General features: G+C 38.3%; 1 protein-coding gene across 1 annotated transcript; it reads left to right on the forward strand.

The window, feature by feature from the left end:
* The first annotated feature begins 12,670 nt into the window (after positions 1–12,670).
* Positions 12,671–13,216, forward strand: LOC120288247. Its single transcript, XM_039301892.1, has one exon. The coding sequence runs from the start codon at positions 12,671–12,673 to the stop codon at positions 13,214–13,216; it is 546 nt and encodes a 181-aa protein (XP_039157826.1).
* The last annotated feature ends 2,048 nt before the right edge of the window (positions 13,217–15,264 follow it).

Consider the following 15,264-nt stretch of genomic DNA (forward strand, 5'->3'; position numbering starts at 1 on the left):
GGGAATTTTAATGAAATTTTACATCACTAGGAGAAAGTAAGTAAGAGACCAGCTGAGCCTTTTAGATTGGACTCCTTTCGGGAACTATTACATGATTGTGCTTTGATGGATCTTGAGACTAAGGGTTGTGTCTATACTTAGGTAAATACCAGAAGTGGACAAGAAGTTGTCAAAGAGAGATTGAACTAACCTTTGTGTACTATTGAATGGCGATTAAATTATCTAGAAGCTGAAGTTCTGGCTTTACCTGCCATAGGGTTAGATCACAGTCCGATTCTTTTAAATACCAATATCAAACCAGTAAGGAGGCGAAAAACCTTTACCTTTGAATCCTTCTGGCTTGAACATGACGAATGCTGCGAGGTGGTATTGAATTCTTGGTCAGCCTTATCTCACATAAGCTTTGGGCTACAACTAGTGCACTAGCCAAGTGGAGCAAGTCAACATTCACAGTAGGTCATCATCAAATAAATCTTCTATAATAGCAACTCCAACATTATACAAATCAACCCGTTTGTAATTATGACAAATATTAGGTTACTTACTGAAGGATAAAATTCATAACATTTGGTTACAGGAGGAACAATATTGGGCGATGCATTCCAGAATTAAATGGATGAGATGGGGGGACAAAAATACAAAATTCTTTCATGCCACCACCGTACAAAGACGGAAAAGAAATAGAATTTGCATTTTAAAGGATGAAAATGAAGAGTGGATCGAGAGAACCAGATTAGGTGAAGTATAAGACTCTTACTTTCTTTAAGAATCTTTATACTTCAATTGGATAGCAAGCATATGGACCTATTCTAATGCAATGTCCTCGAGTAGTAATAGCGGCTATGAATACTGTTGGAGAAATCTTTCCAGAATATTTTGAAGCTGACAAAACATTTCTATCAGTCTAGTCTGGATATCGATAGTTTAAAGTATCAAGACTTTGTAATCTCAAGACTCAAGACTCAAGACTCAAGATTATTCTCACCGACGTCTTTCTAATCCAATGGCGAAGGATATCCGGTCGAAGTATATGGTTGGGGATTCGATCCAATCCTCTGGAAAAGATCCCTTGGTTGGATAATCACTTCGGATTTTTTTGATTCTTATCTAAGAACAATTGAAGATCCGATGGTCGACGAAACATTCTTGGAATGTTCTATTCTTGAAACCAAAATCCCGATTGTATGGGCGAACATGATTGATGGGCTATCATCGATTCCTTAAATAGCTCGGATGATCTTCTTAATTGATTCCGTTCAACGGGTAGATTGGAGGAATTCCTTTGGTAAGTGCCAACGGCTATGATGGCATAAAGGAGTATAAAAGGAAGACGTTCTAGTTGTTTTAAATGTGTGATCGATAGAAAAATTCCAGAGTCCGAAGAACCTTGATTGTTAGTCGATACGGTTCGAGCGAAATTGTATACAGAGAGTGTTTATACTTGGTGATACCTTGAGCGAGTGTAGTAGATCATCTACATCGAGAAATCAAGGAAGATCAACACTTTGTAACATCTCTTTGTTCATAGTGGAATCCAGCCAATCGGTACATCGGTGCGAAGAGTGGATGTAGGCTTGAATCAAGCCGAACCACTATAAACCTCGTGTTTAATTCTCTCTTTCCTTTACTCAGTCTTACGATTGATTTCTTAATCCTTCATCTGTCTAAGTATTGTGCAATCTTCAAGAAAATTTTCATAAACCTATTCACCCCCTCTAGGTACTCGTACTAGCATTATCAATTGGTATCAGAGCCTGTGTTCTTACTTTATTTGAAGTGTTTTACTTCAGAGTAAAAGATCCATGGCTAGTATGCTAGCACCGGGGCTGGTGGAAGGGCAAAGCAATACCAGACCACCCTACTTTGATGGAAAGGATTACAACATCTGGAAAAATAAGATGAAAGCTTTTCTACGATCAAAGGATCCTCCGGAATGGGATGTGGTGGAAAGAGGAATTACTCCTACCGCTGCATCGCATCCGAAAGAGGGAAAGAAACTGTTGAAACTAGCGGAATGTCTCAAGAAGAGATAAACAAGAGACAAGCACTGATGCAAAAGCAATTTACTCTTTATATTGTGCTTTATCACCAATCGAATATAACAGAATATCTTCTTGTGATACAGCAAAAGAAGTCGGGACAGATTACATATCACTTATGAAGGACAGACCGAGTGAAGGAGACCAGAATTAACATTCTCCTTGGTCAATATGAAGCCTTCAAAATGAAACAAGGAGAATCTATAAGCGACATGTTTAGCCGTTTTACAGATATTGTCAATGGCCTTGAGAATCAAGGACAGAAAATTTCTGATCCTATGAAGGTGAACAAGCTACTGCGTGGACTCTCCAAGGATTGGAATCATATAAAGACTTCAATAAGAGAGACGCAAAGAATTATGCCATTATCGTAGACGAGCGATTGGAACTCTTCGAGTCTTATGAAGTGGAACGAATTAATGAAGACGAAGATCCAAGAGGTAAGAAATCCATTGCATTAAAATCTAACGATGATTCTGATGATACAGACTCTGAAGAAGATCTGGACGATGAGGAGCTTGCTCTTATGATTAGAAGGTTCAGAAAGCTGAATAGAAAAGGAAGAAGGTTCAACTCAAGGAAACAAAGTCTTCAGAAACAGCAAACCAAGTTTGTTGATAATGAGGAACCAAACAAAGATGTAGTTTGCTTCGAATGTAAGAAAAAGGGACACATCGACCAAATTGTCCTCTCTGAAGAAGAAAAGAGGAAAAGCTGAAAAGTCTCAAAAATCTCTCAAACCGAAACTTGGAGCGATACAGAGTGTGAAGAAAGTGATGAGGAATATGCTAACCTGTGTCTAATGGCACAATCAGACTCAGATTCTGGATCAGACTCAGATAGTAAATTTGAGGTAAGTGATTATAAAATTCCTGTCAAAGTCTCTAAATACATTGATGAACTATGTTTTAGTCTTAAGACTTTTCTAAAAAGGATTTCCGAACTTAAAAAGGAAAATTCAGTTTTAAAACAAAAGGAAAATATTTTAGAAGAAAAAGTGAAAAGTTTAGACTTGAATTTTTCTACTCTTAAGGAGAATGAAGATAAACTTTCAAAAGAAAATGCTTTCTTAAAAACTGACTTATCAAATATTTCAAAGAAAATTTCAATAGGGTCTGAAAAACTTGAAAAAGTTCTTTCAGTCCAAAGACCTTACTTTAACAAGTCTGGTTTGGGTATGACAGCAGAAACAATTCCTTTGAGTGATTTTCCAAAAGTAAAAGAAAGAATTAAGAAAAGACCGTCAAAAGAGGCTTACAAAAATCATTTCAAGAAAGTCTTTGTAAAGTCTGTAGGTCGAAGTGCTCTAAGGTGTTCAAAGTGTAACAGTCAGGATCATTTTGAAAAAGAGTGTTCTATGGTTTGGAAGCCTGTTAAGAAAGTATGGCCTAGTAATGCTTATTCTACTAACGCCAAAGGACCCAAGAAAATTTGGGTACCAAAGAAAGCTTGAGACTCTCTTTTGAATGCAGGTCTCTGTCAAAAAGAAAGTTAAGTGGTATCTTGACAGCGGATGTTCAAGACACATGACAGGAGACTCAAATTGTTTCATAAAGCTTGTTCAAGTGAATGGTGGAAAAGTTTCATTTGGAGGAAACAGCAAAGGAAGCATTGTGGGATTTGGAATTGTGAAAATTGGAAATCTCACAATAAGCAATGTCTCTCTAGTGGAAGGACTCAACTACAATCTTCTAAGTATTAGCCAATTGTGTGATACTGGTTTCAAGATCTCCTTTCAAGAAGGCATATGTTCGGAATTAGCAAAGACTCAACTCGTCTTTCATGGGTCGAAGGCATGGAAATATCTACCTCCTTGATGTAAAACCAAATGAAGCACAATGCCTAATCTCAATTCAAGATGAAGCAGTCTTATGGCACGTAAAGCTTGGCCATGTCAACATGAAACAATTAGCCAAAATCTCATCAAAGAAGCTTGTTCGAGGTCTACCTAAATTGCCATACCAAAAGTCTGATTCATGCACTCCATGCATTCTGGGAAAGCAGGTAAGAAATTCATTTAAACCAATAAATCATGTCTCTACTAATCATGTACTATAGTTGCTTCATATGGATCTCTTCGGACCAACCAGAACCCAGAGCATTGGAGGTAAGAAATATTGCCTAGTAATTGTGGATGATTACTCCCACTTTACTTGGGTATATTTTCTTACAAGTAAGTTAGAAACCTTTTCGTATTTTGAAAAATTTGCCAAAAAGGTTCAAAATGAAAAGGATGTGCAATCTCAAGCATAAGAACAGATCATGGAAGTGAATTTGAAAATCAAGATTTTACGAAATTTTGTGATAAATCTGGTTTTAATCATATGTTTTCCTCTCCATATACTCCGAGCAAAATGGAGTTGTGGAAAGAAAGAATAGATCTCTTCAAGAAATGGCTAGAACACTTTTAATTGAAAGCAAAATTTTTCACGATTTTGGGCTGAAGCTGTTTCAACAGCATGCTATATTATAAATAGAGTCTTTTTAAGACCTATTTTAGAGAAAACCCTCTATGAATTGTTCAAAGGTAAAAAGCCTATTGTTTCATACTTTCATGTGTTTGGTTGCAAATGCTTTATTTTGAAAAATGCAAATGATCGAGTTGGTAAGTTTGAAGAAAGATCGAGATGAAGGCATCTTCCTTGGATATTCTACATCAAGCAAAGCCTACAGAGTCTATAACAAGAAAAGCCAGTCGGTGGAGGAATCAACGAATGTTAAATTCCAAGACTCAATGCAAGATGAATCCAGCCAGACTCAGTATGAAGAGTCTGAACCTACTCCAGACCTTCCAATGCTTACAACTCAAGAAGCATCTCGGTCTCTCGGAAGTCCAACATCAAGAAGCACATGAAGATTCAAACAAAGAAAGAGATCATCAACCGGGCGAGAACAACCAAGAATCGGAAGCATAAATCCAGTCATCCTAAAGATCTCATTATTGGCGAAATCAATGAAGGAATCCGCACCGAGATCAAAAGGCATGAAGAATCTAGTGCTATGGCTCTCATTTCTGAAATCGAACCAAAAAGCATAGAAGAAGCTTTATCGATGAAAGTTGGATCGAAGCTATGCAAGATGAACTCGACAATTCAACATCAATGATGTCTGGGAATTGACATCTAAACCAAAAGGTAAAACTGTTATTGGAACCAAATGGGTATTCAGGAACAAGATGAATGAAGAAGGAAAAGTCGTACAAAACAAAGCAAGACTAGTGGCCAAAGGATATACGCAAGAAGAAGGAATATACTATGATGAGACTTACGCTCCAAAAGTAGCAAGGTTAGAAGCTATTCGTCTATTACTTGCGTTTGCTTGTTATAAAAATTTCAGGTTATTCCAAATGGACGTCAAAAGTGCATTCCTAAATGGATTCATCCATGAGGAAGTTTATGTGGAACAACCACTGGGTTTGAAGACCCAAAGAAGCCGGACTCGTCTTCGGGACCGAAAAAAGGCCTTGTATGGTTTAAAGCAAGCACCTCGAGCTTGGTACGACAGACTAAGTAAGTTCTTATTACATAATGGTTTTGTCAAAGGTAAAGTAGATACTACTTTGTTTATCAAAAAGGAAAGCAAAAGCTTTTTACTTGTTCAAATATATGTGGACGATATTATTTTTGGATCACCTAATGAAAGTCTATGCAAGAAATTTTCTAAGTCTATGCGGGATGAGTTTGAAATGAGTATGATGGGAGAGTTAACATTCTTTCTTGGACTCCAAGTAAAACAAATGAAGGAAGGAACTTTTATTCATCAAGAAAAATATGCGAATGACCTTGTCAAAAGGTTTGGATTGGAAAAGTGCAAAAAGATCGACATACCAATGTCATGTTCTCAGAAGATAGACAAAGATGAAGAAGGGAAGAAAGTAGATCAAAAGCTGTACGGGAGCATGATCGGTTCACTTCTTTATCTTATGCTTCTAGACTGATATTTTGTTGAGTGTTTGCATTTGTGCTAGGTTTCAATCAGATCCTAGAGAATCCCATCTCGGTCTTTGTAAAACGTGTTATCAAATACGTTGCCTCATCTTCAAGCATCGGTCTCGGTATCCCAAGAAGGGAGACTTTAATCTTCTAGGATACTCGGATGCAGATCTGGCCGGTTGCGAGTCGATAGAAAAAGCACCTCTGGAACTTGTCAACTACTTGGAAACGGGGACGGTGTCTTGGTTTCGAGGAAGCAAAGCACGTAGCTCTTTCAACGACGAAGCGAGTATGTAGCTCTTGGAAGCTGCTGTTTGCAAATTCTATGGATAAAACAACAGCTACAAGACTTTGGGATTGAAGACTCATGCACGAAATCAGATGTGACAACACCGGTGCAATCAATCTCACCAAAAAATCCAATCCTTCATTCAAGAGCAAAGCATATTGAGATTCGACATCACTTCATTAGAGATCATATTCAAAATGGAGAAATCTCGATTCAATTTGTTGATTCAAAGAGTCAACTAGCGGATATATTCACAAAGCATTTGGAGAAAAATCAATTCGACTTTATCCGTTCAAGACTCAACATTTTGAAGCCTGAAGAAGTTAAAGTCTAGAGACTCACCAACTCTAAGACTCTAATCTTTCAGACTTTAAATCCTCGACTCGAGACATTCGTGGCTATAGGCGTAAGTTGTATTTCATCTAAGAGGTACGAATTTTCATTTAGTTATTTTAACTCGAAAATGTACGATCTTTCGTTCAGTTATTCTATAATCCGCATGAAATTTGAAGATTTTTTTTAAAAGGAATAATTTTGGCAGTTATTGATTTTGAAAAGAAGTGATCGTTCACTTTCCTTGCACCGATTGAACTTCCCTTTTCAAAACTGAGTTTTATATATATATATATATATATATATATATATATATATATATATATATATATATATATACAGGTTTTCTTTTCCCAATCTTCAAAACCCTAAAAGGCACTCTCCTCCCGATCTTTTGTTTCTACTGCTTGTTCGTCGTCGAGAAAGTGGTCATTTTTCTTGGGAAAGCAAGTGAAGGAATCTTCCAATCGACAAAGAAAGATGTCTTCTTCGAGGAAATCATCAAGAATTGCAAGCAGGGGACCACAAAGAATGGAGAAGGGACCGACTCACTTCGATCTCACCGAGAAAGAAGACTTAACAAGTCGCGACAAAGTCCGATTCGCTCTCATCCACGTCATTCAACGCCTCCGCCCCACAAGGTGCAAGTCATAAACGGAAGAAGAGATAATTGAGGATGCCGACCCAAAGTAAGAGTCCAAAAGCCCTCATTTATGTATAAACTTTATCGTGCGTTGAAAAGCACGGGTACTCCATTGAATTATATAGATGACTTCCTTAAGGACAAAAATTATGGGAATGAGTATCTTTTCTGAAGAAAATGGAGGAATTGGGAATTGCCCCGAAAGGAAAAGCAGAGGAAGCACTTGCGAACATTCCAAGTGATCCTCGTATGCCAGACAAAATTTAATTGAAGGGAACGATGATGTGGAATGTTCCTTGAATTTCAACCGAAAATGGGAGTGGCAGCAAAGGTGAAAGGAAATCGGATGGATTTGTTCAAATCCAAGGATCAAGAAAAAGTGTATTCCGGGCTGTTGAAAAGAGGGATGATAAACCCTAGAAGTGTCGATTTTGACTTCCTGGACGCCATCAACATAAACTTAAGAGAAAAGTTGAATTTGTTTCAACTTGAGAATTTTTGCTCTGATTCTATGGACGGGTATGCTCATCTGACCGCTTATTTCTATTCAAATCTTAGCTTTCTGGATGCGAATAGAATATCATTTAGTGTACGAGACAAAGTCTATGTGGTAGATGTGAATATGTTGGCTGATATAGTTGGAGTTGAACGAGGACGCTATCTACCAATCAAAGTCTCACCTGCTCGCACTACTCGGGAACCGGTCAAAGATAGGGACGCGAGAGAAGAAAGTTACCTATTCGGGATGAATGCCATCAACATTGTGCTTCATAAGATTGTGATCAACTGTCTTAGACCAAAGTCTACGTCAAAGACTTATGTGTCTCTTTCTGAAGCAAAGTTGATGTACGCGATCAACACAGGACGGAAGTTCTCTCTCCCGCACACTATTCTCTTCCATATGTACGAGCAATGTCGAAAGACAAAGGACAATTGCCTTATCCTGGTCCGGGGTGACCAAGATCTTGAGACACATGAATATTGAACCGCCTCAAACTCTTTGTGTTCAACCGTGTGATAAGATGGTGGTAGGTTTGAAGATGTTAACGAAGATGCGTCGCAAGAACTTTCCAAGGCAATGGAGAAATTCAGAGTGAAATCTCTGTTCGATCCGCTTCAAAGAGAAAAGGAAAGGAGGCCATTGGAGCCCCATCGAAAAGAAGAAAAGATCTCTCATCCTGGAGGATGAAGATGAAGAGGATGAAGATCCTACTATCCATGCACCGACAAGAACCGGACGTTACGTGTCTCGGTGACAGAATTTCAGAAGAAACCAGAGAGAAGAAGAAGAGCAATCTAACGAGAGAAGAAGAAGAGGAGAGAGAAGGAGAAAGAAGTCAAGAAGAGAAAGAAAAGTCCTGCTGAATCGGAAGAGAAGGAAATCTAGAGCATGATCATCACTCTTCCCCTTTGGATGTCCTAGAGACGGGGGAGTTGGCGAGCAAGAAAGGTCTACACCTCATGCTGCAGATAGTGAAGGTCCAAGACAATCTCCAGCAGACCCAGAAGAATTTCAGGCTTCTCAATTGCCTGAAGAAGGTGATACATCGACACCAAATCTGCAAGACTATACAGAAGCGCCATCGTATACATTTACTCCATCTGAAAAAGCTCATGCCAGTACACAGACAGACAATTCTGCAGATTTTCATCGCATCATGGATATTCTTCTGGAAATGCGTGGCCAGATATATGCTTTGGACTGTGAAATTCAAGCCATGAAGAATGCTGGACAAGCATCTTCAGTCACCCTGGAGGACAAGATGAAAGACCTCGCTCTGCAATTTCAAGCCAATGCCAAAGGAGATGAGGTAGCTCATCTAAGGGAGGACTTGAAGAGGCTAGAAGGCGTAGTCCAGTCAATGGGAGAATTCCAGATCGTGCGCATTCCCAAGCAGACATGACTCCTTTCTCACCCTCTTTTTAATGATGACAAAAAGGGGGAGAACCAATTTGAACAAACATTATTTTAAAACTTTGACTTTTGTGGTTATGTTTATTTTTGAGTATGACTTGAGAACTTGAACTTGGGTGTGAGACTAAATTGGTGTGGATTTTGATGCTTGACTGGTTGCATTTATATCAAGTATTGTTATATGGTATTACTCATGAAAGACTAACCAATTTGCTGTGGATGCAGAGTCTGGTTGTTTATTAATCTTTATGAGTTAGCCATATTGCTTGAGAAATGTTTTTGCAGGTCAAAGTTGTTCAAATCTACAAGAAAGTTTTGTCACCATCAAAAGGGGGAGATTGTTGGAGAAATCTTTCCAGAATATTTTGAAGTTGACAAAACATTTCTATCGGTCTAGTACGGATATCGATAGTTTAAAGTCTCAAGACTTTGTAATCTCAAGACTCAAGACTCAAGACTCAAGATTATTCTCACCGACGTCTTTCTAATCCGGTGGCGAAGGATATCCGAAGCCGAAGTATATGGTTGGGGATTCGATCCAATCCTCGGAAAAGATCCCTTGGTTGGATAATCACTTCGGATTTTTTGATTCTTATCTAAGAACAATTGAAGATCCGATGGTCGACGAAACATTCTTGGAATGTTCTATTCTTGGAAACCAAAATCCTGATTGTATGGGCGAACATGATTGATGGGCTATCATTAGATTCCTTAAATAGCTCGGATGATCTTCTTAATTGATTCCGTCCAACGGGTAGATTGGAGGAATTCCTTTGGTAAGTGCCAACGGCTATGATGGCATAAAGGAGTATAAAAGGAAGACGTTCTAGTTGTTTTAAGTGTGTGATCGATAGAAAAATTCCAGTCCGAAGAACCTTGATTGTTAGTCGATACAGTTCGAGCGAAATTGTATACACAGAGAGTGTTTATACTTGGTGATACCTTGAGCGAGTGTAGTAGATCATCTACATCGAGAAATCAAGGAAGATCAACACTGTAACATCTCTTTGTTCATAGTGGAATCCAGCCAATCGGCCATCGGTGCGAAGAGTGGACATAGGCTTGAATCAAGCCGAACCACTATAAACCTCGTGTTTAATTCTCTCTTTCCTTTACTCAGTCTTACGATTGATTTCTTAATCCTTAATCTGTCTAAGTATTGTGCAATCTTCAAGAAAATTTTCATAAACCTATTCACCCCCCTCTAGGTACTCGTACTAGCATTATCAAATACGCAACTAACAGCTGAAATCACGCGCGAGGAAGTCAAGCATGCAACTTTTCAATTAGGACCACACAAGCGTTAGGACTTGACAGCTTAAATTGGACTGTTTGACTAGCATTATTGGGACATTATTCAGGAAGATGTTTTTAAAACAGTCCAAAATTTTTTTACCACGGAATTATGCCAGCTAATATTAACAGAACAGCTATATCCTCGATCCCCAAGAGTCCGAACCTCGAGAGGTTAGATCAATTCCGCCCTATTAGTTTATGTAATTTCATCTACAAGATTGTCTCGAAAGTTCTAGCAAATCGCTTGAGGCCTTGCCTACTGGAGCTGATTTCCAAAGAACAAAGTGCCTTTGTATCAGGCATACAAATACAAGATTATATCCTGATAGTTCAAGAAGTACTTCATCGTTAAAGATTCGAAAAAGAAAGAAAAGATTTCAAGGGATTCTTAAGTTAGATATGAAGAAAGCCTATGATAGGGTGGAGTGGGACCTTTTAAAGGCTTATCTTTGTCGAATGGGATTTCACAAACGTTGGGTAAATTGGCTGATGCAATGTGTGACTACGACCTCTCTAAGTGTAAAACTCAATAGCGAACCTCTCACATACTTTAAACCATCGCGGGGACTCGAGACAGGTGACCCTCTCCCACCATACTTATTCATCCTATTGGCAAATTTGCTCTCCACCATCATCCAACTAGCTGTTGACATGGGCAATCTACAAGGAATCAAACTTAATAGGTGGTGTCCAACTTTATCCCCTTTATTTTTTGCTGATGATACTATCCTTTTCATTGATGGTAGAACCCAGGAACGTCAAAACTTAGCAAACATCCTACATCAGTATTGCCTAGCTACAGGTCAAGAAATTAATAGGAATAAATCTGGTATGTTCCTTGGTAAATGCTGTCCTCAACTTCTTAAAACAAACTTGGCTAGAGAATTAAGGGTACTACTGTTGGACAAAATGGGAAAATACCTAGGCGTACCTTCCAATTGGGGATCATCTAAAAAAGATATGTTTGCTTGGATTCTAGGACGAGTAAATGCTAAATTGGAGGGGTGGAAGGAAAAGCTAATTTCTAAGGGAGGGAAAGAGATTATGTTGAAATCAGTAGTTCAGGTATTACAGTAGTATGCTATGATGATTTTTAAAGTTCTCGTATCTATTTGCAAGTCTGTTGAACAAAAAATAGCTAGGTTTTGGTGGCAAAACAACAGTAATAGATCTGGTATACACTGGAAAAGTTGGGATCTTCTGAAAGAGAGCAAAGATAAAGGAGGAATCGGATTTAAAGACTTATTACCCTTTAATAAAGCCCTTTTGGGAAAGCAAGCTTGGTGACTCTTTCAAAACCCTTCCTCTTTGTGGAGTAGTGTTTTAAAAGCTGTATATTTTCATTCTACAGATTTTTGGCATGCGGATAAGGGGCCTAGACCCTCTTGGGGATGGCAGAGATTCTATCCTAGAGAAGCTTCAATGGTTAGTTGGTAATGGTAAAATGATAAGAGCTAGAGAGGATAAATGGTTGCCTGTGGGCATTCTAGGTAGCCCAGCAAATAAAGAGGAACCGAAAACTATAGCAGGGTTTATTATCCTTGATCAGAACGAATGGAATGTTGAACTTCTTAATCAAATATTTCAGCAACAAACTGTTGAGCAAATCTAACTGTAAAGCTTTGGACGGCTTCATCCGAAGATAAACTCTTATGGACAGAAACACAAGATGGATATTATACTGTGAAGAGTGGCTATCATTTTATCAAGCAAACAGCATATGGAAAGGTAACTTCTCATGCATCCTCTTCTTATAATACACCCAGCAAGTTGTGGAAGAAGATTTGGAAAACAAAGACAGCCCCAAAAATACTCACCTTTCTCTGGTCTCTATGCCAAAACGCGTTACCTACAAAAGACAAGTTGTTTCGACGAAAAATTATCCCTAACCCAGTTTGTAAACTCTACTCATCTAACACCCTTGAAACCCCTGAACATTTATTTCTGTTTTGTCCCTTGACACGTTATATCTGGAACCATCCCCAAGTGCAGATCAACATTCAAACTTATACAACACACCGCATAGATGCATGGCTTGCAGATATTATGGAACAGAAGGAGCATGTACCTGATTTTGAGATCATCGCAGCCCTATTATGGTAGATTTGGAAAGCTCGGAATCAATTTGTATTTCGCCATCAATGCACCCATCCAGATCAACTTGTTGATATAGCTTTAACTCTAGCACAGTTCTATCATAGAACTCAAAAGTAGGAATCGAGCATGGGGACAATTCGGCTGAACCCTAATCGAATTTGGCAACCACCGAAGAAAGGCGTTATTAAGGTAAATATGGACGACGCCTTTCCTTTCGCAAATAATAAGGGAGCGATCGCTAGTCTTGCTCGCGATCACACTAGCAAAATGCTTGAAGGCTTCACACGCACCATTCAGGCATCTTCTACACTCGAGACGGAGACCCAAGCACTTTTGTGCACCCTAAAGGACCTTTTGCAGAACGGAAAAATCGAATCTCACCTACTGCTTGAATCCAATAATCTCATTCTTGTCGAGACTATCAACCGATGCCGTCTGCCGCCATGGAATTGCCGCGCTCTGTTCGCCGAATGTGCAGCCTTGACGCTCTGTTTTGCAAATCTCATGGTGAAGCACTGTCAACGTGAGGCAAATGCCCTAGCTGACTGGGCTGCGAAGGCCCATGGACAAGGCCTTCTTTCACCAAATTGGGTTCATTCTCCTCCTCAAATTATGATGGACATGATATGTACTGAAGTCCTTGTTAAGGGTTGTTCCTTTTTCCCTACGTGAATAGAAATCTATCATTTTTCGACCAAAAAAAAAAAAAGAATGGCTGAATTTGGCTTTTCACGGGGATGTGATAAATTACAGAAATAGTACCAATTCATTCATTTATTTTGAACAAATCAATAAACAGCTATAATTGACATAGAGATGAATCTACAAAATTACATCATTTATTTGCGATACAGTCAATTGGTGCAAATTCTGTGCATATATAAACTGTCATGATGGATTCATATATTTCATTTTTTTTTTAAAACTTCGTAACTATTAGACATTGTCACTGCAAAAATATCTACGGTAGAACTAAATAATTATCTAATAGATTGAGACATCAAAAGTTGTTCTCTTAGGCCTTTTACTTTTGTGAGATTATTCTTTAGATTTTTGCATAAAAAGGAAAATACCTATGCGTTGCACTAATCTTTATTTTTGAAATAACAATGAAAGTATGAGAAATCCCTTTTCCAAGTGCAATCCTATTCGTATGCAACAATCTTCATGATTTTCTCTCGCTTCCACTTAAACTCTAATTAATGTCAAGAAATCGATAGGCTTGCTACAGTCGATGGAACTTCTTATGACAAGGAACTAGCTTGAAAACAAGGCTTCCTGTTGTTGACCAAAATTCTTACGAAACAATTTCTCCCCCAATGCATCTGTGTGTTTCAATATATATTCAAATTTTTCTAAGAAGAAAAGACTGTTTATTACTGGACTTCCACATTGAATGCACTCAAAGGCAATTTTAGTATATTAGATTTGTTTAGATTATTAGTAGTGTTGTTATTGTCAAAATTATGACATCCATTCTAAGAAAGTATAATTTTCAATATGATAGCTTGAAGATATACTACTCACTATGAAGATAGGCTCCCTACCTATAGAATCTCAATAATGTAATCTTACAATATCATAAATTGAATGTCAACACCTTGATATTAAATGTAGTAAGTTTTCAAGGAATCTATATTGAAGTTAGCATATTAAATTCCTGAGATTTTTTTACAGTATCATATATAATGAGTATTCCTCTTTATATCAATGTTTTATTGCTATTCTTGCTATTTTCTTTTAAAAGCTAAGTAATTGAGGCACCATCCCTTTTTCCAAACGACATAATCATTAGTTTTGTCAACCCAATTTAAAGTTGCCAAACGTGATCTTCGCGTTGAGGATATGAATTCACGCTATATTTGTACACATAAATAAAAAGTGCTCTGGTGCACTTCTTAAACGATCAAATAAGGTAATGCTCAATTTGACAATGAGAAAAAGTTCGGATGCTTGCGGTGTTATAATCGCCTGGTCGTATTGATAGGAGATATACTATATTTAAAGTACATTGTTGGATATACATGCTGCTGTATCTGACAGTCAATCCTCCCAATACCTATGCCAATAAAGTGCGCTAGCATTTAGTTAATTAAGATTAGGGTGTAATTTTACCGAGTAGATCAATTCTAAAGGCTCAAAATCAGGAGGAACTTCAAAATTAGGGGCAACTTTGTTGAAGTGCAATTCTACATCACTTAATTGGTGGGTTTTATCACGCCCTATATCATTGAACAATTTATAATTTTGAGTTAAATTTTCTGGCATGATATAAGACTAAACTTTAATATTTTCTTAAGTATTATACTGCATCTCCCTCCATCTAGTAGATCAATTTTTCGAGTTAGACATTCTAACAATTTTTCTTTGTAGGAGTACTACTTAAGACCAAACACTTTCTGTTTTGAGCAAAGTTTTCGCAAACACTCAAGAACTCCTGACATCGCCATCGCCTCCCTACGACCCTTTCACTTGCCTGTCGGCATCCTCATCAATTAGCTCATCTATCTTTATTTTCCCTATTGTCTATCTTCGAGGGGGCAACCTCAGCTTTGAGGTCGTGAGCCTCAAATCCAATGTCTGCCATGCTCGACCAGCCACTGGAGCTGGGGGGATCGTGTGGTGGCTCGTGCGTAGGTTGGTGATGACAACACAGCCGCGATGATGGACCAACAGTGGCTGGTGCGGATCTTTACTGACCCTTTAAACTGATTTGATGT

This window comes from Eucalyptus grandis, chromosome 9, assembly GCF_016545825.1.
Source record: "Eucalyptus grandis isolate ANBG69807.140 chromosome 9, ASM1654582v1, whole genome shotgun sequence".
NCBI classification, from domain to species: Eukaryota; Viridiplantae; Streptophyta; class Magnoliopsida; order Myrtales; family Myrtaceae; genus Eucalyptus; species Eucalyptus grandis.

What these genes read in the sequence shown, in the direction of transcription:
- LOC120288247 (XM_039301892.1), top strand. Translation starts at nt 12,671, where the DNA reads ATGGGGACAATTCGGCTGAACCCTAATCGAATTTGGCAACCACCGAAG.